Source organism: Erpetoichthys calabaricus, chromosome 17, assembly GCF_900747795.2.
Source record: "Erpetoichthys calabaricus chromosome 17, fErpCal1.3, whole genome shotgun sequence".
In the NCBI taxonomy this organism is placed as follows: domain Eukaryota; kingdom Metazoa; phylum Chordata; class Cladistia; order Polypteriformes; family Polypteridae; genus Erpetoichthys; species Erpetoichthys calabaricus.
In genome coordinates this window covers 44675948-44698733 of record NC_041410.2, presented here as the reverse complement: position 1 = coordinate 44698733, position 22786 = coordinate 44675948, and the positions used below count along the sequence as shown (strand labels likewise).

Sequence of the window (22786 nt, the reverse complement as noted above, 5' to 3'; positions counted from 1 at the left end):
GATTATGTTCTTTGATTCATCCAGTGTCTTCAATACCATCCAGCAATCCCTGTTAGGGTATGCAGGTGGATGAGCCTATGGTGTCCTGGGTAATGGACTATCTGTCAGGCAGACCACAGTTTGTGAGACTCAAGGACTGTGTGAGCAACACTGGAGCACCACAAGGAACAGGCCTGTCTGCTTCTCTCTTCACTCTGTACACCTCCGACTATAATTATAATACCAGGTCATGTCACTTGAAGAAATACATAGATGATTCTGCTGTTATGGGAGGTTCACTGATAAGGGGGATAAGACAGAGTAAAGGAGTCAGGTGGAGAACTTTGCCTATTGGTGCAAAGAGAAATGTCTGCATCGTAACATCAGCATAACCAAGGAATTGCTTGTTGACTTTTGACCCACCAAAGTCCCTCTATGTCTGGTCCTTATTCAGGGAGTGAATGTAGAGGTAGTCCACTCCTACAAGTACTTGGGAGTCCACATTAATGACAGGTTGGACTGGTCTTGGAACACAGAGGAACTATATAAGAAATGGCAGAGTAGGCTCATTTTCCTTGGGAGACTGCATTCCTTTAATGTGGGAAGTGACATCTTTCACATCTTCTACAACTCTGTGATGGCCAGTGCGATTCTCTATGCTCTGGTGTTCTGGGCTGGTAACATCACTTCTAGGCAGGCCCACCGAATTAACAAGCTAATTAAAATGGCCGACTCGGTTATGAGACACACTCAGGACCCCCTGGAGGTCATAGCAAAGTATAGCATTACAACAAAACTGAGTGCCATTTTGAGCAATGCTGCGCAACCTCTAACACATTAACACTGAGGACTTTCAGCCAACAAATTATTTAACAGAAGTGTGTCAAGAAAAGCTATGGGGCCTCCGTCATACCAACAGCAATATGCCTGCAGAATACTTCAATGACACTGGGGCTGCCTAGTCAGAAGTTTTCTTTATCTTTAGTTTTCTTGCTTTATAGTCATTCTGGTGTGTGTTTAGACTAAAGTATGTGTGTATAGTTATTTACTTACTTATTTATGTTTTCATTTATTTAAAGAACTTCTGTAAAAAGCCAAATTTCCCCCTGGGGACAAAGTGTTCTCTCTATCTATTTTAGTTACCCCTGAGGTTTTTGATCCACTTCAAGCTCTTTTTTTTGAGCCATCTAGTGTGGATGGATTGCCATCTTTTCATTTTGTGAACGCACTTTTTCCATTATGGGATCATGATTCGACTCTAGTCTGATTGTCACTTGTGCAGACACCATTTTAGCCTAACTGGCACATCCTTGGGAAGTGGAAGGAAACTGTAGTACCCGAAGGAGAGTGTGCAGAATTCACATGGGCAGTGGTTAGGCAGCAGCGATTCAGAAAGTATTCAGGCCCCTTCACTTTCTGCATACTGTATTGTGGTGTGGATTTAATTTTAAATAAATACATTTCCCATTTTTGCCTATCAATCTACATTCAACAACTGATAATGACAAAGTAAAAACACACATTCAGATAGGTTTGCAAATTTATTAAAAATCAGAAACGGAAATCTCCTATTTATATAAGTAGTCAGATGCTTTGCTGTGGCACTCCGGATTGTGGTCAGGTGTGTCCGGTTTGTTTCTGTGCCTTTTTCAATTCAATGAGGACGGTGTGATTATCAAAAGCTGGTCATCCTACTGTTATTACCTGTGAGTCATTTTATTTTCAACTAGCTATCCTATCCATCTTAGCCCGTTCGAAAATGGGCATCAGTTATAGTGCCATCAGCTAATCGGGTGTTAGCAGAAGTGCTATGTAACTTTCTGTTTGTTGTAAGAGAAATACAAGACCACGATAGCGATTTGACATACCCACCTAGTAAACCTATTTAATTGGAGGAATAGAAACAAAATGGTGTTATACGCTGTCAGTCTTCTGGTCTTCAGAGGGAGGAAGAGAAAAGGTATTAGGATTCTGCACCAACCCCTGAAGTGGAGGGGAATTACAATCATCAGAGCCCTTGAGCTGTCACCTGTGTGCCCACGCGTGACACTGTATGCAATATTTGTAGTTTTTTTTTGTTTTTTTTTTTAAGGCTAATGCTATTGGAAGGCAGTGTTTTATAGTTGGTAAAGGTTTTGGACGTAGGACTTGTGAGTAAAAATCCCAAAACTGACACTTCGTGACCTCCAGCAAGGCACTTCACCTGTCTGAGCTCCAATTGGAATACTAGAAGACATGTAACCAAGTGTATCTCAGATGTTATAAGTCGCCTTAGATAAAGGCATCAGTCAAATAATAAGTAATAATATTATTAGGTCACTGGAGCTGCTTAACTTTTGAACGTGCTGTACACAACTGTCCCTGAATGATTTCATTTTCATTTTAGTAATAAGTTTAAACCTTTTTTTCAGTAAAATCAACTGCTTACTATGTGTCTGTCATTCTAGCCGATCAGTGGATGACAAATATTAACACTGCTTTTGTGAATCCCGTACCAAATGGCATTTAACAGTGACATGCATTACATTAGTCCTTTGAGCAGATAGTGCATCACAAACATTTGTATCAATGCTTTTTATTACTACAAATGTTTGTGATGTGCTGGAATGACCCCATATAACTGAAGCATTTGAAAAAAAAAAACAAACACACGCAGGAACAACTTTTCAGACGCAAGTTCGATCATGAACCAAAAACAAGATAGCTGGTTCCCAAGTTAATTGTCATGAGGTAGGAAAAGGTGTGTTCCGGTGGATGGACAACTGAAGTGATGCCAGCTATGAAGTGGCTGTCATTGCAGCTTCAGGACTGTTAATGCTGAATTATTCAGCTTCACCACTTCCATTCTGCAGAGGGATAGGAAGACAAGACCTTAGAACATAGCATCAACCCCAGGTCCGGCGGGTACCGTATATACTCAGGTATAAGTCGGGTCTTGAAACCCAAACAAATCAATCATAAAATCAGACCCTGACTTATACGCCCGTTCAAAAATGCTTTATTTATTTATATTTTTTTTACATCTTCTTGCCTCCTCCAATCACGCACCAGTTTCTCAGATGCATCGAATTTTGTTGCAGTAGCGCAGTTACCAATTTCTTTCACTACTTCAACAACGTTTAGTTTAAAACCAGCTTCATATTTTCTTCTGATTGAATGCTCCATCGTAGATAAGGGATGCTCTTACGATAAAGGTGTATGAGGGTGTGAGATACAAAAAACACAAATCAGTGCAAATGTTGCTTCAGAATAGTTTGGGTATTACCATGTGGTTACGTAGGCACGAGAGAGAGAGGTTAGGAGCACATGCTGATACAGGGCATTGCTGCACCCACATAGAAAAAGAAGGCAGTGTGATCTGTGGTTACTCTCTCAGGTGGGTGTTAATCCCTTGTACCAATAGCATGAGTTTTCTGCTTTTGACTTATACGACCAACATTATAAAATACCAGAAATTATACGGTAAAATCAAGTCCCGACTTATCCGCAGGAGAACTTATCCGCAAGTATATGCTGTAATTTTAATCGCCAAAACTTTTAATCCATCTCCTATGCACACATATTTGACAGTGCATTACAAAGCACATTCACATAGATGGCGCAGTGCAAACGTTAATGCTGAGGTCTGTGTTGCTTACTTAGATTTTAACCTCTCTTAGACCCGTAGCACAGATAGTAAGTAATAAAGCGTTACACATTTTGCTGATTTTTCCCATCTGACCTGCAAACAAAATTATTATTATTTGGCTTCGCTGTTTAATATACAGTAAAACTGTGTCACATAATTGCTGTACATTGTCTGTATAACAATTGTTTTTTGTGAGCCTCTTTGAACAAAGGTGTCTTCTAATAATGTCCTTGCATGCAGTTTGTAGCTATGGCAGGGTTTAATCCTTGGCAGTTAGGACACCTCCTCTGCATCTGTGTAGGTTCATTCCGTCCACTGTGACCTATTAGTTGGCAGGTTTGGTGCCACCCAAAACCCACTTGAACACATTTTCCAGCCCTCAGTCATTTGACTTAGCATACTGTATGTAACTTTTTATCATATGAAAGTATAGCCATTCTATGTATTCAGTTGCTATGCTTCATTCAAGACAAAACAGCAAGGAGTTCAACATCAAGGGAATTAACTTCATAGCGGCTTTTGTGCCAATCCAGAACATCCATTTTAAAGGAAGCTTTTGTTCTGCTCGAGTGCGCTAAGATCTCTGATCAGGTGAAGCTGAATAATTCAGCATTAACAGTCCTGAAGCTGCAATGAAAATCTACCTGATCAAAACTACATACTTTAGCTCAAATCTTCCACTGCTTTACAAAAAGTTTTTGGGAAATTTCAGGATGAAGTATCTAATTTTATGGAATTTAAAAAGCATTCAAGCCGACAGCATTTATGGAATGAGTCAAATTCTATGCCTCTTTGAGCACAAAGCATGCTGTCGTATGCCAAGAGGCTACTGAGCAGGATCCCTTATCTCTCTATTTGTTCATTCCCGCTCTGTCTTGTGTTAGGGGAGCTTTAGAGTTCAGTAGGTCAAAGGTTGGTCATTGTCTTCTTGTTTTTAGAAATTGCATTTTACTAACAGTGCCAATCTGCCCCCTACAATCTACCCATTTTAATTGTCAGCTCTCATAGAGAAATGGCAACACACTGTAATTTATCTGTATCTGTTTCATCTATTTTTGTTCAGTGATAACCCTTTATTAGCAATAATTTTAATGTAAACTAGCCAACCTTTTCCTCTGAATGGCACACATTAACAAATAAAAGTGAATACATATTCCACATTTAAATACAAAAGTAACAAAAGTTCATCCAAAAGTAGCTTGACACATTTAATGCTGAATCAAATTTAGTGTCCATTAGTCTTTTTAATGGGTAACTTGGGCTTGTCTGATTTTACACAAATTTGTCAAAATCAGCGGTAAGTGCAGAGAGTGATGTGTTTTAGTTTGCTTGTGGGGGACTGTGGTGTAGCAGGTCCACAGCTCAAGTCAAAAAGGCCACTTTTTAAATAAATAGTCGCCGCTTAGAGAGGGGGTGTGGTAGTGTGGCTGGAGCAGGTTCCCGGGTGAATTTGTGATGCGGGCAGTCCTCGCTTAAATGCACAGGTGAGGAGTCGTCTGCATCCGTAATTGATGCCAGGAGCTGCTAATTTGCCACACCTGATCCACGTCCCCATGATAAGTAATAGAAGGTTAGGGAGAGAAAAAGAAGGAATGAAAAAAGATGGTGAAGGGAGGTTAATGGAGAAGGAAGCAAGAAGGAGAAAGCCGCAGGCAGCGCGTGCTGATTGCAGGCAGCGGGGAGAGGCGAGCCCGAGTGGGGTGTCTGGCCGGCACCCGAGGGCTGAAGGTAGTGGTCGCTCCTGCTGAGCGCTTGTTTGAAGCAGGAGTGACCGGGAGAAGGCTGGCTCGCCACAGCGAAGGCAGCGGGAGTCGGGGAAGTGGAAGCCCCAGCATGAGTATCCTGGTCGCTGGGGAGTCCAAGTGTCAGTCTGGGTGAGCAGAACCAGAGCCAGGGATCGGAAAGGCCACCAGACCAGAACAGTGTAGAAGGTCAGCTGCATGTAGGGTGACTCCCCTGGTGCATAGCCTGGATGGGAGAAGCAGTGGAGTCACCAGTAAAAGAACGCACTGGGCTTTGTTTTAAAGGACTGCTTCCAGTCATTATTTTAACCTCGGGTTTTTAAAGGATTTTTTTTCTATTGGATTTTAACTTCCACCAGTTCATTCGTTTTATTGGATTATTTATTTGAACATTCTTGAAGCGCTGCACTATTTATTTGGACACTTTGATTTTTGCTGTTTTTAAAATAAAAGCACTTTGCACTTTTTGCACCATCCCCTCCCTTCATTGTTGTGCCTCACTGTCCAGCTCATTGGTGATATTACCGACGGTGAAGGGTTCAAGGGCTCCCAGAAGGAAGATGGTAGCATGGAGTAGAACCCACATCGTCACAGGGACTCATCTTGAATTTTGGTGCACACATCTGCTACACAAGGCAAGACGAGCTGCTCTGCAATAGTGTGAGCTTCTTACGTTTGGCAACTTGATGTGTGACAAAATGGGTTTAGAAGAAGAAGACCATGTTTAATCAACATGCTGGAATTCTATGACCACTCAACAAAAGGAAATGATCAAAATGGAACATATTTGTGTGATGTTACTTATCTTGGCTTTCAAAAAGCATTTGATAAGGCACCACATGAGACATTGGGTATCAAACTAAAAGAAGTGGGAATTTGGTGTATTGTGTGTAGATGGTTACAAAAGTGGCTCAGACACAGTAAGCAGAGGGTGATGGTGTGTGGAGCCTCATCAGAATTGGCTGATGTTAAGAGTTGGTGTCCATCAGGGGTCAGTGTTAGGGCCGCTGATATTTTTAATACATATAAATGATTTAGACAGGAATATAAGTAACAAGCTATTTAAGTCTACAGATGATACCAAGCTAGGAAGGGTGGCAGATAATCGCAAATCAGTTGAATCATTACAGTGGGACATTGACAGCATACAGGCTTGGGCAGATTTGTGGAAGATGAAATTCATTGTAAGGAAATGTAAAGAATTACACATAGGGAGTTAAAATGTGAGGTTTGAATACACAATGGGAGGTCTGAAAATCGAGAGTACACCTTGTGAGAAGGATTTAGGAGTCATAGTGGACTTGACACTATCAACCTCCAGACTGTGTTCAGAAGCCATTAAGAAGGCAAACAGGTTATTTATTGCCTTGATGTGTGCAGTACACTCAAGCTTTGTAATGTACTGGTGAGGCCTCATCTGAAGTACTGTGTTCAGTTTTGGTCTCCAGGCTACAAAAAGGACACAGCAGCACTAGAGAAAGGTCCGGATAAGAGTGACTAGGCTGATTCCAGGGCTACAGGGGATGAGTTATGAGGAAAGAGGAAAAGAGCTGAGCCTTTTAAGTTACAGGAAAAGATCATTAAGAGGAGAGGAGATTGAAGTGTTTAAAATTATGAAGGGAATTCGTCCAGTGGATCAAGACTGTGACTTTAAAATGAGTCCATTAAGAACACGAGGGCACTGCTGAAAACTTGTTAAGGTTAAATTTTGCATAAACATTAGTACTTTTATCTTCACAAAGAGAACCACAGACATATGGAATAAGTGACCAAGTAGTGTGGTAGACAGCAGAAATTTGTCTCACATTTGTTTTCTTGTTCTTTTTCTTTTGCAGCTCAAATCGAAATAATTCCGTGTAAGATCTGTGGCGATAAATCATCAGGAATTCATTACGGTGTTATAACATGTGAAGGTTGCAAGGTAAGCATTAATTTTAATAATACTTTTATTGTCCTAACAATTCCATTTGCACTGAATTTAATTTGGCAAATTTTATACTGTTTAATTAAAACATAACTAAAAACCTGCAACATGGGGACAATTGTGAACTTTTTGATCTTTTATAAAAGTGGGCTGGAAGCGCCAGTGTACTTATAAGAGTGAAGCAAGACCTTTAATGGGGAAATCAACAAGTCTAGTCAGACCAGAACAAGGGTTGATACACAAAGGTCGAAGATCATGGGAAAAGACAAACATGTAAGAGTAAAATAAATTCAGACAACACCAGAACACACAACTCATCCCCAAATAACATGGCTGCCAAAACCATATGATCATACCTCTGTGATCCAGAGTGATTTATAATCAGTTGGTTTTATACATTTTTTGCAGCCTGTTCTGAATCAATTGATTCATTCTACATCTGTTCAAGGGGTTTGGGGACCCAAAGATTATTAATCTGATGTTATTGTTTTTGCATGTAAAGTTAATCGACTATGCTAAATACTTTTTATTGTCTTGCCATGATGCCTTTTTTATTTTCTGTGTGCGTTGCTATTTTGTGATCAGAATGTCGATCCTGGTTACGTGGTCACGGCATTGGGTGGCAGTTATATGAAGGAATTCAAAGGTTGCCTAGCCACTGGCAGCTATTCCCTACCCGAATCTTGTGGATAAAACCTTTCCTTTGCAAATTATTAAAAACCTTTTATTTATTGACTTCACGGTAACAAATTTCTTGCTCTGGTTCCTGACTCTTGAATTTTGGCTTTCCCTTTTTGACCCAGACGAAAGATCTTTTTGACGCATGGTCAAACTAATTGACTAATGTGTATCCTCTGGTCTATTTCATTTTTTCTTACGGTCTCTCACGAGTCAGTATAGTGATAACTTCATCATCTCCCATGACATATTTGACATCATGCAAAAACACTAAAGTTGTTTATGGCAGTGTGGAGTAGACGGCCTTCTTTAAAATTTTTCTTGTAGGGTCATTAAGAGGAGCCAGTTTCCATTATAACTTTAGGTTAGTAGCCATGGTGTGCAGAGACACTGGAGATGCATTTTAATTTGGGGTACAATTAAGCTTTCAAGGCAAGCGTGCATATTGTAATCTTTTTAGTTAGCCAATAAAAGGTGTCATTTTGCTTGGCTTTTCTCTACATTCATAATGGCTAACACGGTACAACACCCTAGTACTACGGGTACAATTACGAAAGCTGATCGTGCGTGAGGATGAGTTAAAAAGATGCAACATAACGGAGTGTCCTGTATATTAAAAGCTTGAAAAGGAATGCAACCCTTTCCGACTTTATTTCAGATGTGAACTACACACAATCATGTCTTTCAGATTATTGAACAAGAACACAAAATGGTGGGCTACATAAACAAAGGGGTGCATTTAAGGAGGTGTAAAAGATTGGAATGAAAACCAGAAGTCATCAAGTGTAAGGAGTCAGAGATCAACTGGGTGTACCTTAAATTACCAAAGTAAAATCAAAGTATTCCTCTGTACCCAAGAACTATGGCAATGTTCTGTTGGTGAACTTTCAAAAAGTTTTAGTGAAAAGTAGGAGATGGATAAAGAAGAGTATAAGGTCAAAACCCGGAGATCAAAAAACAAGCCAAAACTTCATGCAAAAATCAAAGTCAAAAATATGTTTGCAAAAAGGTCTGTACCACAAGAATCAGACAAGGAAAGTTTTTAAGCTCTGAGGGGGTGCAGGTGCACATGTGAGTTTGCATTTGTCGCTGTGAGACTGATTGGGGTTCTTGGCCAACTGCATATTCACCTGCAAATGCAAGCAGGTCAGTCAAGTGCTTCATTCATACCTTGGAGACGGTGGAGGACAGCACCTGCACCCAATTGATTCTATAAAGGGAGCCTGCACAGCAGAATCAGGATGAAAGAAGGAACAGAGGTTAGTGAAAGAGAAAGAGGCAGGATCGAGGAGCAACCTGTGTGAATGGAATGGAAGCAAGCGATCAGGAAGATGGCCCTGAAAGAAGTGCACGGCCCCCACAATAGGGGTGCTCCTGCCAAGAGATCTGGGAGCGCTGTTTGGGCTCTCATCTTAAGGCCGAGCTATAGCGGCGGATTAGCGCCCCACTGAATGCCGACGGACTGGTAATAAGGACCCAAGCCGTGTTATGGTTGACTGTGGTGGACATCTCTTCTCGCTTGGCTAAGCAGAGGAGACATCAGTTATTAGAAAGAAGGCACTGTGGCTCAGAACTAGTTTTTAAAGGACAGATTCTGCCTGAGATTTTAACCTTATTTTATTGGATTTTTTAATTTATTGGACATAAATTGGATAAATGGATTATTTATTTATGGACTTCTTGAAGCACTGCACTTTTGGACACTTTGTTTGATGTTGCAAATAAAGGCACTTCAACACTTTGCATCAACCCCTTGCTGACTGTGTGTGTCCTTGTTTGCCCGGCTCATCCTCTGGGTTCAACAAGCTCCACCAGGGATCATACAACCACTGAGGACGTTCATTATGCAAACGAGGAGTGTCAATAATGGTGGCGATCATTAAAATACAAAATGGCATCCAAAACGAGCCAAAAAAGTATACATCTATTAAACCAAATGGTCAAATGCAAATTTTATTTTATGAAGATCCCACAAAATAAATGAAAGTTCACTCAAAATGATTGAATCAAACACATAAAAATACTAATAAATGACCAAATCATAACAGGTGGTGCTAAATACCCAGTGTAGGTCCCCCGACGTATTCTGAAAAAACATATTTGTTCCATATTTTAGACTTTGCTAATTTGCCAATGCAGTAATCGCCGCCCTTTCAAGTTTCTGTCGTTATGTCAGCTTCCCTCATTTCTACAGTTCGTCATTGATGCAACAGGATAAAAGGACGGCTAGGGATTCACTTCCTTATCCGATATTCAAGCAACAAAACTCTATCAAAATAGCTGTGCTGTAAATAATCTTGTAAATTTGTTCTCTTGCTTATTTTTTAAGCCTCATTTTTTGTCTCATAGCTTGGCTTTGGTTTCTTTTTGTGATTACCTGGCTTGTCCCTTTTTTGTCTTTCTACACACATCTCCTGCTTCTGCTCAAAATGTTTACCTCCCAGCTCTCTGTCCGGACAAAAATCTTCATGGAAGCTCCCTTTCTTTATCTTTCCTCTATGACCAAAAAGAAGCTTGAAGTTGCTTTTTTTCCACAGATACCAAGTGGTGTGCACCACCATCTTTTATAGGCCGGACACAAGCTGTACTTTATGGGAAATATTTAAGCAATATGCATATTATGGTTGTGGCGGACGCCCCTTCGTTATATGCTCAGGGGGAGCAGCCATGGACTCCCCCTGGATGCTAGATGGCTGCCCCCCTGGGTTGGAGTGGTGCCTCGCTTTCTTGCAGGGCTCCATGGGAATTGGAGTTGGGTGCAGCCCTGTTGGGTCCTGCAGGCGCCGCCAGGGGGTGCTGCAGCTGGAACTCCTGAGCCCTTATGGGCAGTGTTTTCACCACACCCAGAAGTGCAGCCGGAACTTGGTAATCAAGCACCTGGAGCACTTCTGGGTGAACTATAAAAGGGGCCAGCAGCCACCACTCTGGGAGTCAGAATCGGGAGGAGGAGGACGACGAGGTTGCCTGGGAGGAGTGGTGGAGGAAGAAGAAGGTGTTTATTCTGTGTCCTGTGCTTGGGACTGTGTGCTGCCTGTGTGACACAGGGAAGACATGCGCCCACAGGTGAAGAAAAATAAAATGGTTTATTTATTTTACGTGTGCCTCCGTGTCCAGTCCGTGTCGGGCGCCTATATAGTGCCTTTTCACATGGTAAAAAAAATTGTAGTGAGTAATTAAATATTTTACTTGTGCTGCAAGCCCCTTTAATTATGGAGAAAAGGAATACTGTACAATAAACTGTTGACATACTTGGCCGTTCGCTATTAATTTCAGGCAGATTAATGCTTAATACACTTAATATATAATAATAAATAACAGCTTGAAGGAAAATTGAAATGTGCCAATAGTTTTTTTTCCCTTCAGTTACATAATGGCCACCATTAAATGACAACTTGGCAGCTGTCTGCTATTTTTTTCCAATTAAACAGCAAATGACCAACTAATTAAGACATATGTGTATCAACCAGTCAAATTGGGTATGTTAATTATATGCGACATTGAATTCATTAAGTACAAAATTGCCAAAAAATGAAACATCAGAATGTCATTCTGTCCTTTGCTGCTTTGTTTATTGAAAGTTACTAAATAACTGCCATGACCTCAACCGGCACACACCACCCAGCTCCCATGGCTTACTCATAGATGATTACCGCAGACACCAAAGACATAACATATGGTGCGAGAGTTGAGAATTCTATTAAATAAAGAGCTGGCACTCGTCACCCTGTCATAGATCAGTCACAAGTCATGTTCAAGAGATTTCATGTCTGGACCACAGCTGAATCCAGGCATAGCCTTTGTGACCTCCCAGCTTGTCTTTCTGAAGAAGTCTACACAATTTTCTTTTTAAAGCTTCTCATATCAGTTGTCTCTTTTCTTTATTGCTTATATGTAAAATATATAAAGCTTTAACTATGGCTGCTTCTCTTTCTGTATTGTAGCATGTGTATTGATTGGTTGTCAAGTCTGGTAGAGTCTAAAATAATGAGATTGGATTAGGGATTTTTACAGAGTGGTGTAGACAAGGGGCAGACAGGCGTGGGTCGATACACAAAGATGAGAGACTGGCAAAAAAAAAAAAAGCATAGGCAAAACAAGCTCATGGACATTAAATATGAAGTCGTTGAAGCCTCATTCTCTTCTCTATTTTCTCTTGCATACAAAGTTCAGATGCCAATTCAAAAATAATAAAAGCTTATTGAGTTAACATCATTATGTTATAAAGGGAGGTCTGAAACTTGAAAGTACCTCTTCTGAGAAGGACCAAGGAGTCACATTGGACTTGTCACAGTCTACATCAAGAGAGTATACTGAGGCAATCAATCTAGTTGATAGGATTTTAGGTTATACTGTATATCACGATGTGTTGAGTACAAGTCAAGGGAGATTATGCTTTAATTACCATGCACTCTGTACTGTTTGGGACAAAGACCCATTTTCCCATGATATCCCCTCTGCTCCACAGTTTAAAATTACAAATGAAGCAATACAGACATGATTAAAGTACACAGTGGAGACTTTTTGCATACATTTCGACCACACAATACTTTTCTACATGGTCCCCAAGTTCAGGGCACCATAATGTTTGGGTCAGTTGGCATCACAGGTACAGTGGTACCTCTGGTCACAACCGTAATTGGTTCCAAAACTGTGGACACGACCCGAACATAATTTCCCCATAAGATTGCATGTAAATACAATTAATCCGTTCAAGACCGTATGAACTGTATATAAATATATTTTTTAAGCACAAAAATAGTTAATTATACCATAGAATGCACAGTGTAATAGTAAACTAAATGTAAAACATTGAATAACACTGAGAAAACCTTGAACAACAGAGACAACTAACATTGTAAGAGTTCGCGCTAGACCCTTACGAACCACTCTCTGTAAACAATTTTTTTTATGAGTTTTAAGCACAGGGGAAAAAAATTAAATGCAACTTCTCTTGTGAAACTTTTCAAACCATCCTCTACTGGCTTTAAATTCCTCACCTTCACCACTCGAAGAAGGATTTTTTCAGCAAATCACCATGAATCTTCCTGGCATTCTCGTATATGATCGCCTCGTTTACGTTATCCCCTGCAAGTTGCTTCTCGTTCAACCACACTAGCAACAGTATTTCCACCTCTACCAGCACTTGAGGCCTCTGCTTGGGTAACATTATACAGTAATCCCTCGCTATATCGCGCTTCGTCTTACGCGGCTTCACTCCATCGCGGATTTTATATGTAAGCATATTTAAATATATATCGCGGATTTTTTGCTGGTTCGCGGATTTCTGCGGACAATGGGTCTTTTAATTTCTGGTACATGCTTCCTCAGTTGGTTTGCCCAGTTGATTTCATACAAGGGACGCTATTGGCAGATGGCTGAGAAGCTACCCAATCAGAGCATGTATTACGTATTAAATAAAACTCAAATATATTGTGAGCACAGGGGCTGTTCGCACCCCTAGAAGATACTGCCACTCCTCAAAAAACACTGAAAGATTACCTTCACATTGCTCTCTTCCTTGCTGGGCTTAAATGTGGCTGTTTTGTCAAGCAATATGCTTCCTGCATGGTGCTTCGCATACTTAAAAGCTTGAACGGCACGTATTGATTTTTAATTGTTTGTTTTTCTCTGTCTCTCTCTCTCTCTCTGACATTCTGTGCTTCTGACGGAGGGGGTGTGAGCAGTGGGTGGGCTGTTCGCACCACTAGACGATACGGATGCTCCTCTAAAAAAATGCTGAAAGGCTACCTTTACATTGCTCCCTTCCTAGCAGCTGTGTTGTCCGGCGGTGCTTCGCATACTTAAAAGCCAAACAGCCCTATTGATTTGTTTTCTTTTCTCTATCTCTCTGACATTATCTGCTCCTGACGCACACTCCTTTGAAGAGGAAGATATGTTTGCATTCTTTTAATTGTGAGACGGAACTGTCATCTCTGTCTTGTTATGGAGCACAGTTTAAACTTTTGAAAAAGAGACAAATGTTTGTTTGCAGTGTTTGAATAAAGTTCCTGTCTCTCTACAACCTCCTGTGTTTCTGTGCAAATCTGTGACAATATAAAAATAACCATATAAACATATGGTTTCTACTTCGCGGATTTTCACCTTTCGCGGGGGGGTCTGGAACGCAACCCCCACGATAGAGGAGGGATTACTGTAACTTCTTTTGCAACATCAGCTGCTTTGTTAGGCCCTGTATACGCAAACAAAAGAAAATGGGAAACAGAGAATGGCGTACGAACGCAGATAGGGAAACTGGTGTGATACGCAGCCCGGACACACACAGACGGACACCATATTATCGTCCACCACACGTTTATTATTCATAATAATTCTATAAAGGTACACAACCCAGTGCACAAAGCACCAATCACCCCTTCAAATGTCCTGGCCACAACACAATGCCTTTCAAGTCTTTTGTCCGCCTCCACTCCTCTCCACCACGCTTCGTCTTCTTCCTCCCGACTCTTGCTCCTGACTGGAGGGAGGCGGCCCCTTTTATGTGCCCCGGATGGGCTCCAGGTGCATCCTCAGGACTTCCGTAGCCACACCCCTGTGTGGCGGAAGCTCCCAAGGAGAAGCCGGAAGTCCACCGGGTGCCCTCAAGTCTCTTCCCCCCAGCACTTCCCGGTGTGGCGGAAGTACTGAGGGACAATGTTCCCAAGGCATCGGGGCGCCCCCTGGCGGTGACCATGGGCCCCTACAGGGTTGAGCTTCTAAGCTCCGTACCCGTGGTCCCCAAAGCCACCAGGGAGGACGCCCCCTCGTGTCCTGGAGGAGGCACAAGCCCTCCTCCACTCCTCCTAGGCGTCCCGGCCGGGCATGGACACCCGCCGGGCACCACACTGGCCGCCAGTGTTTTTGTTCACCACCAGAGCGTGTGGTCGTGAACAGATGCAAAATTTTGGCAAACTTTTTGACCGTAACCCGATTTGTATGTGTTCGGAAACGTTCGTGACCAGAGGTTCTGCTGTATTTGTGATTCCTCAGGTGGGTTTCATTGCTTCATAAGATACCCTTTGGAGTCTGTAGCTACTATTGTTCAACATGAGGACAAGAGCCGTGCCAATGAGAGTCAAAGAAGCCATTATGAGGCCAAAAAATATATTTGGTATATTTGGAACATACCAATGGCAGATCTATTAAAGCAGTAATATTTCGTACATAGTAATAATAATACATTTAATAATAAATTGTATTTATGTAGTGCCTTTTTCATGCTCAAGGCGCTTTGTCGCATATCCCTTGCATGCAGTGACAGCTTAAAGTCTGTGACTCATAGACATCACCAGCTGCTGAGGGTCTCCTCTGGTGATAGTCTGCCGAGCCTCTAATGCAGCCATCATCAGCTCCTGGGTCATGTTGTGTGAAATCAACAGATTTTCCAGAAATCCCATGCCCTTCGGTCTCAAAAAATCCTGAAAAAGATACCAGGTGTACCAATGTCATCCAGGAGACACCCTGTAAAATTATTTTGATTTTAGATCAATACTTTCCAATGTGCAACCAATTCTGTGAGGGGAGAGGGGTGTCAAATTTCACACAGCTTTATTTTCTCAACAATTTTACAAGACCATATCTCAAGAACTAAACCACCTAGTAGACTCACATTTGGCATACTGGTACCTTTATGGGTATAGTACGTAGTGAAATCAAAATGTTTGGTCCAGATGACACCACTTGGTAAGAGCAGACCTTCCAAAATGGAAAAAAAACAAAACATGTTCTGCGTCTTTGGCTTTGCCATGTTTAGGCTTTCAGGAAGCACACTTCTAACTGATACAGCCTGCCGATTTAGATCCCTACACGGGGCTTTTCAAAAGGTTCTACACAAACAAGAAACAGCATCAGAGTTTGACCAGCAGACCTCTCAAATGTGAAAAAATCATTTGGGGTCTAATTTTCAGACCAGCTTAATGCACCGTGGGAATGTCCAGGCATTTTTAAAATTGTTTTTTCTTTATCCTACAGCGTCCCTTCTTTCTCAAAAACAAGTCTTACTTTCCTTATGTGAATCTTTCGTTTTTACTTTTCATTGTAGACCTGGGTTAAATTCACCATTTGTCAGTAATGATAATCATTGCTAACTTGGTTATAGTATTACTGGAAAAAAATAAATCACCAAAGGCACATTAAGCACAACACATGAACAACAGCTGCTTGATTTATAATTAAATATAACCTTAGTTATAATGAAATGTTAACACAGCAGCAGGAATGTGACCAGTTTCATTTCTGTTTCAATCGAAGTGCCGAGTGTAGGGCATCGTTGTCTTTGAGATCAAGATGGTACTGTAGCCTCTACAAGCATAAATCCAGCAGTAGACAAAAGTAGGCTTACAGTTGTCTGTATAATCTTGTATGTGTTCAATTTGTTAGCCTTCATTATTTACACATTCTTATGTTCTACTTGTTATACTCAAGAACATTTTAATAATTAGAAGACAAATTATACAATTAAATAATGCAGTAATTAACAAATAAATAATGATACGAAGGGGAGTCAAGCTAAAGGTAGAAAATGAGATTTATTAGAAAATGGAATGAACCTTAACAAAACTGTTCATGTCATTTCTCAATGGGGTCTCCACCATTCTCAATGCACTTGCGCCTCCTGCCTGGAAGTGCCGGCAGACTAAAAGGTTTTGTCTTGTCATGACATTATCAGTTGTGTTAAGGTTCATTCCATTTTCTGATAAATCACATTTTCTAACTTTAGCTCGACTCCCCCTCATAGAAGAATAAACTCTGTGTTTCACGTACTCAAAACTGTAAACCTACTTTTGCCCACCCCTGTATATATAGTAGCAAGATGAATGATGAGGCAAGGCGAAACCAAAAAATTGAGGTGCCAACTGAGTAAAATCCTGTTTAATTCAAACAAAAAGGAAAACTTCAAATGAAATTATGAGCTCAATAGCGCTATATTGACAAGCCATTTGCCCTTTAAATTGGTCACTTGGCTTGTACAGAGGCTCCCTCTCTAGTTTAGGTCAGGTCCAAATGAGGTGCCACCTTCTAGCAGCATCTTCCATTTATCCTGGGTGGACTGAGATGGGTGGGGCTTCTGTCTAGGAGCAGCTTCTCAAGGTTGTGAGGGAAAAAGGAGACAAGACTGCTAACGACCATGCCCCCTCTCATCCCAGGGTGGTACCCCATACCTTAGGTAAGCCCGGAAGGCTGTGGCTTACATGCATGACACACACACACACACAACAGAGGTGGTTTTAATGTGGCTGATTAGTATGTTAATATAGTCTAAAATAGCAATATTAATATCGCTTTTCCCGGTATTTCAAATCATCCATTCGTTCTTTGTACTTGCAGGGGTTAGAGTACATCCTGGCATCATCAGGTGAAAGACTGACCTGCCATTCACATTGTAACACTCATACTCACTCAAACAGGGCCACTCATGTACCCAGAAATTCTGTGTTTCTAAAAACAGGCCTTAAAGTGAGGCCACCTCACCACTGGGATGCAGTATTGATGTGGGGTTCCATGGAGGGCTTAACGTTTCTTCTCACCATCTGAAACCATGATGTCTAACTGGCTTTGCTGATAGTCCCTCCTAAATGATCAGCTGGCCTCTTGGGTAAGGAGAAATCCTGCTAAGTGCTTGTTGTTGCCACAGGAGAATCTGCTTTGCCAATTAGCCAGAAACAGGGAAGCAAATTAGTTTTATTATGAAAAAAAAAAAATAAAGTCTTTCATACCTGGAAAATACAGTTATATAAAAGAAATCATTTCAGGAGGTAAAATTGAAAGTCATATAATTCAGAAACCTTTGCTGAGTCTCATCCTCTCCCTTTGAATAAAATACAGTGCGACTGTGAGAATATTACATTTGCCTTTTTAGTACGTATAAACTTATTCTTTTCTGGCACAATGAAGCCTACAGGCACGTCTGGAAAAGCTTCTATTTCCAGGCTGTAGTATACAATAACTTCACAAATTATAAATCTCTTTGGTGTCAGAAATTGCTTTATACCCAATGCTGCTCAAAGCCCATATGGAGCTCTAGGTGGAAGTGGGGGTGCCCCCTTCGGAGTCTGGAGTGTGTACGTACTCTTTGAGTTACCAAAATAGACCCCCTTGGTGTCTATAGCACAGATGGGTTGGTAGAGGTTTTCATGAAGGTCTGGAGCACACGCTGATCGATTTTTATATGTGCCTTAATTTCATTGAGACAGTACATGTGTCGGATGAATTTAATTTCATTGTATGATGTTGCGTATTTCCTCTCAATTGGCCTGAACATCATTTTGTTTAGTTTTTGAATTGTGATGTTCATGCAGACAGAAATCACTTTGAAAGTGACCAGATCATAGGTTCATAGGAGTACAGTGAAATTCCTACATTCATGTTCTAATCAACATGCAACATGTCATTGCTCCCTGGCACTAAAATTAATTTGTGTGATCCTGACATTAGCAATCTAAGCAACTTTTTTTATTTTTTGCCTAAAAACGCATCCTGAGATAAAGAAACCAATTAAACTGAAAACAGAAATACAAAACACTATTAAAAAGAAAGACATACAGTATATCCTCCCAAGGACTCACAATCTAACTATAGTTTTACCCAGAAATCCTATACAGGGTTTGTAGAAGTCCTGGTAAGTCATGAAAAATTAACAAGTCAGAATTCAATACTAAAACATTCTTGGAAATCTTAAAAAAAAAAAAATTAAAGTAAATAATAATAATGGCAAATCATGAGATAAAGCATCCGAAATTTCGAAATTAGTCCATCTGCAGACATCCACAGCTCCAAAGTTCAGTATCTTGACTGGACAGTCAATAGGATTGCAAGTTTTTGTCACCTGGTTTACTTCACGGATAACCCTCCCCTAACTCTAATCTTAACCACAACGTAATCAGGTGTTATCACTGATGTACAATTTAAAGCGACAATCTCCTCAACGGAATGGAGCTCTGGAGGTCTGTAGCTAGAGTCTATTAGATATTTCACCAACAAAACCCCCTCATCTTGTATCAACATCACATTTAATGACGTATTACTCTAAAGTATTCCATGAGAGTGGAACAAACATTTCATTGAAAATTAATCATGTACTTTTGAATATTATTATTGTCTTTGTGGTGAAATCTTTGTGTCTGTATCAGGAAACCATAAACTGTTGTCATGATTTCCAAGGAAACCATAAAATACCTTCATAAGTGTCATTTGGTGGCTCAGGTGCCATAAAATCGCATCCTCTTTCATTCTCAAACGTGGACTCCAACTCTGCACTGCGAGTGGGTGTAGGATGTTTCATAACTACTTCTTCTGTTCTACTCTGTGGAAGGACAAATTCTTATCCTAGACAGACTTTTAGTGCAATTCCTACGAGTAATTCTGAGACGCTTGTTAAATATGGGTACAAGTTTCTGGATTTGTAAGGCCACAAATGGTGAGCCGCTATGTCTCCCCCTACTTTTAAATATTATTTGTGAGAATAACATTTTCCTCAGAGTGTCGCTGACCCTTTTTGCAAAATCCACACACATACAATAATGGACGTTCTCCGTCAAAGTGGTGTAATTTGAAGACCTGCCATCATTTTATTTACTGCTTCCATGAAATTGTATTATTTGTCTACTGTTGCTCCCTCACATTATTAAACATGTAAGTGTGTTATGATGGCTAAGGTGCCGGACTGAAAATCTCACAGATGCTGGTTCTATCAGCACCAACTCACTACCTTAGCAGGTCACTTAATCGTGTAAAAATATGGAAACAATGTGCTGGATATTTGTTGGTTGGTTTGGATTAAAGCATAAATTATGAATAATAATGACCAATGTTGGATTTAACCTGTACTTTGAGTAATTCTGTTACAATTCTGCATGTCTTTTTACACAGGGCTTCTTCAGACGAAGTCAGCAGAGTAACGCTACGTACTCGTGTCCTCGGCAAAAGAACTGTCTGATAGACCGAACCAGTCGCAATCGCTGTCAGCACTGCCGACTACAGAAGTGTCTCGCTGTTGGAATGTCACGTGATGGTATATTTTTTGCTTTTTCTAGTGCCATTTGACTTTCTGGCCTTTAAATGACTTTACAGCTTATGATCATGTTTGTTTTTCATTTCTTTACTTAAGGCATGTTATAACCTGCTCTGCTACGTTTCCCCTAATTAGACGTGGTACTGCTACCGTTATTACAATAATTGATATAACTTTGTAACATAGAAGTTATTTCCCATTCTTTAATTGGGTTTTCTAAAAGAGGGATGTATGAGCTGGAAAATTACTTTTGAAGCTGTTCATGCAGTGTGCATTGACACACACACACTTATTTAAGAACCATCCATCTAAAGTGTACTCCTTCACTGTTTTCACATTTTGCTATGTTGCTGCCTTTGGCTAAAATCATTTATATTCATTTTTCTCAAACATCAAGCAACACTCAATTCAACAGAATAGCGAAAACAGGGTTTTTTGCAAATGCATAAAGAATAAAAAACTGAAATATTACAAAGACACAAGCATTCAGACCCTTTACTCAGTACTTAGTTTGCAGCGATTCTAACCTGACATCCTCATGTGTATCACAGGGCAAACTTTACACACCTGGATTTGGTGAATTTCTGTCATTCTTCTCTACAGGTCATGGACAACTGCTTTCAGGTCTCCCCAGAATTTTTCAATTGGGTTCAAGTCCAGACTCAGGGAAGAACATTCACAGATGTGTAACTAAGCCACTCTGTGTTGTCTTTACCTTGTGTTTAGGGTCATTGTCCTGTTGGAAGGTGAACCTTTGGCCCAGTGTAAGGTCCAGAGCACTTGAGAGAAGATTGACATTAAGGATGTCTCTGTTGTTTGCATTATTGAGCTTTCCCTCAACCCTAAATAGTTTTCACAGTATTTGGCCCCACAGCATGTTACCGCTACCACCATGCTTCACCATTGGAATGGTAATGTCCAGGTAGTGAGTGCTGCCTGGTTTCCTCCAGACATGATGCTAATCTTGATTTTTATCAGACCAGAGAATCTTGTTTCTCACAGTCTGAGAGTTCTTTAGGTGCTTTTTTTTTTACCAGTTCCATGTGGGCTTTCTTGTGTCTATTATTGAAGAGAGGCTTTTGACTGGCACCTCAGTCATAAAGTTCAGGCTGGTGGAGTGTTAAGAGTAATGCTTGTGTTTCTGGAAGTGTCCCCCATCTCTACATAGGGTCAACTGGAGATAAGCCAAAGGGAACATTATTCTTTTAATCATCCCTTTTACCATGGCCCTTCTCTCATGGTTGTGTAGAATGGCTGGGCAGCCAGCTCTAGAAAGAGTTGCGGTTGCTACAAACTTATTCCATTTAAGAATTAACAAGGAAATTGTACACTTTTGAATCTTCAATGCCACAGGAATTTTTCTTGTTGCCTTCCCATGATCTATGCCTTGACACACTCCTGTCTCTCAGCTCTGCAAGAAATTCCTTCAACCTCATGGCTTGGTTTCTGCTCAACTGTTGGACCTTCTACAGACAGGTGTGTGCCTTTCCTAGTCATGTCCAAACAATTCAGTTGACCACAGGTGGACTCCAAATACGGTGTAGAAACATCTCAACAGTGATCCATGGGATGCACCTGAAGCAAATGTCAAGTGTCATAGTAAATGGTCTGAATACTTGTGCCAATGTGACATTTCAGTTTTTGATTTTAATACATTTGCAAAAACGTCTCAGATCCTGTTTTCACTTTGTCATTCTGGCATGTTGAGTGTTGCCTGATGTGGGGGGAAAAAATGAATTTAAATGATTTTAGCACAAGGCTAAAACAGAGCAGAATGTGAAGGAAGAGAAGGGGTCTGAATACTCTCCATGTCCACTGTATCACTGATAAAACTGAATAGAAAATAAAGGGATAGGTGGATGGATTACATACAGTACTGTGCAAAAGTTTTTGGCAGGTGTGAAAAAATGCTGTAAACAAAGAATGCTTTCAGAAATATAAATAATGATTGTTTATTGTTATCAATTTACAAAATGCAAAGTGAGCGAACAAAAGAAAAATCTAAATCAAATTAATATTTGGTGTTACTACCTTTTGCCTTCAAACCAGCATCAATTCTTATAGGTACACTTGCACAAAGTCAGGGATTTTGTAGGATTCTAGTCAGGTGTCTGATCAACCAATTATACCAAACAAGTGCTAATGATCATCAATGTCACACGTAGGTTGAAACACAGTCATTAACTGAAACAGAAACAGCTGTGTAGGAGGCTTAAAACTGGATGAGGAACAGCCAAACTATGCTACCAAGGTGAGGTTGAGGAAGACAGTTTCATGTCATGGCAAGACTGAGCACAGCAACAAGACACAAGGTAGTTCTACTGCATCAGCAAGGTCTCTCCCAGACAAAGATTTCAAAGCAGAATGGGGTTTCAAGATGTGCTGTTCAAGCTCTTTTAAAGAAGCACAAAGAAACGGGCAACGTTGAGGATCGTAGACGCAGTGGTCAACCAAGGAAACTTAGTGCAGCAGATGAAAGACACATCAAGCTTATTACCCTCGAAATCGGAAGATGTCCAGCAGTGCCATCAGCTCAGAACTGGCAGAAACCAGTGGGACCCAGGTACACCCATCTACTGTCCGGAGAAGTCTGGCCAGAAGTGGTCTTCATGGAAGAGTTGCAGCCAAAAAGCCATACCTCCGACGTGGAAACAAGGCCAAGCGACTCAAGTATGCACGAAAACATAGGAACTGGGGTGCAGAAAAATGGCAGAAGGTGCTCTGGACTGATAGTCAAAATTTGAAATATTTGGCTGTAGCAGAAGGCAGTTTGTTCATCGAAGGGCTGGAGAGCGGTACAATAATGAGTGTCTGCAGGCAACAGTGAA

The 22786-nt window shown here is 40.7% G+C and overlaps 1 protein-coding gene across 1 annotated transcript in view; it reads left to right on the top strand.

The window, feature by feature from the left end:
* Positions 1-22786, top strand: part of roraa (RAR-related orphan receptor A, paralog a) — a 216939-nt gene that overhangs the window by 152613 nt on the left and 41540 nt on the right. The window contains exons 2-3 of the mRNA XM_028822901.2: positions 7185-7270; positions 19817-19958. Coding sequence (XP_028678734.2) covers positions 7185-7270; positions 19817-19958 — 228 coding nt within the window. The remainder of the gene's footprint in view (positions 1-7184; positions 7271-19816; positions 19959-22786) is intronic.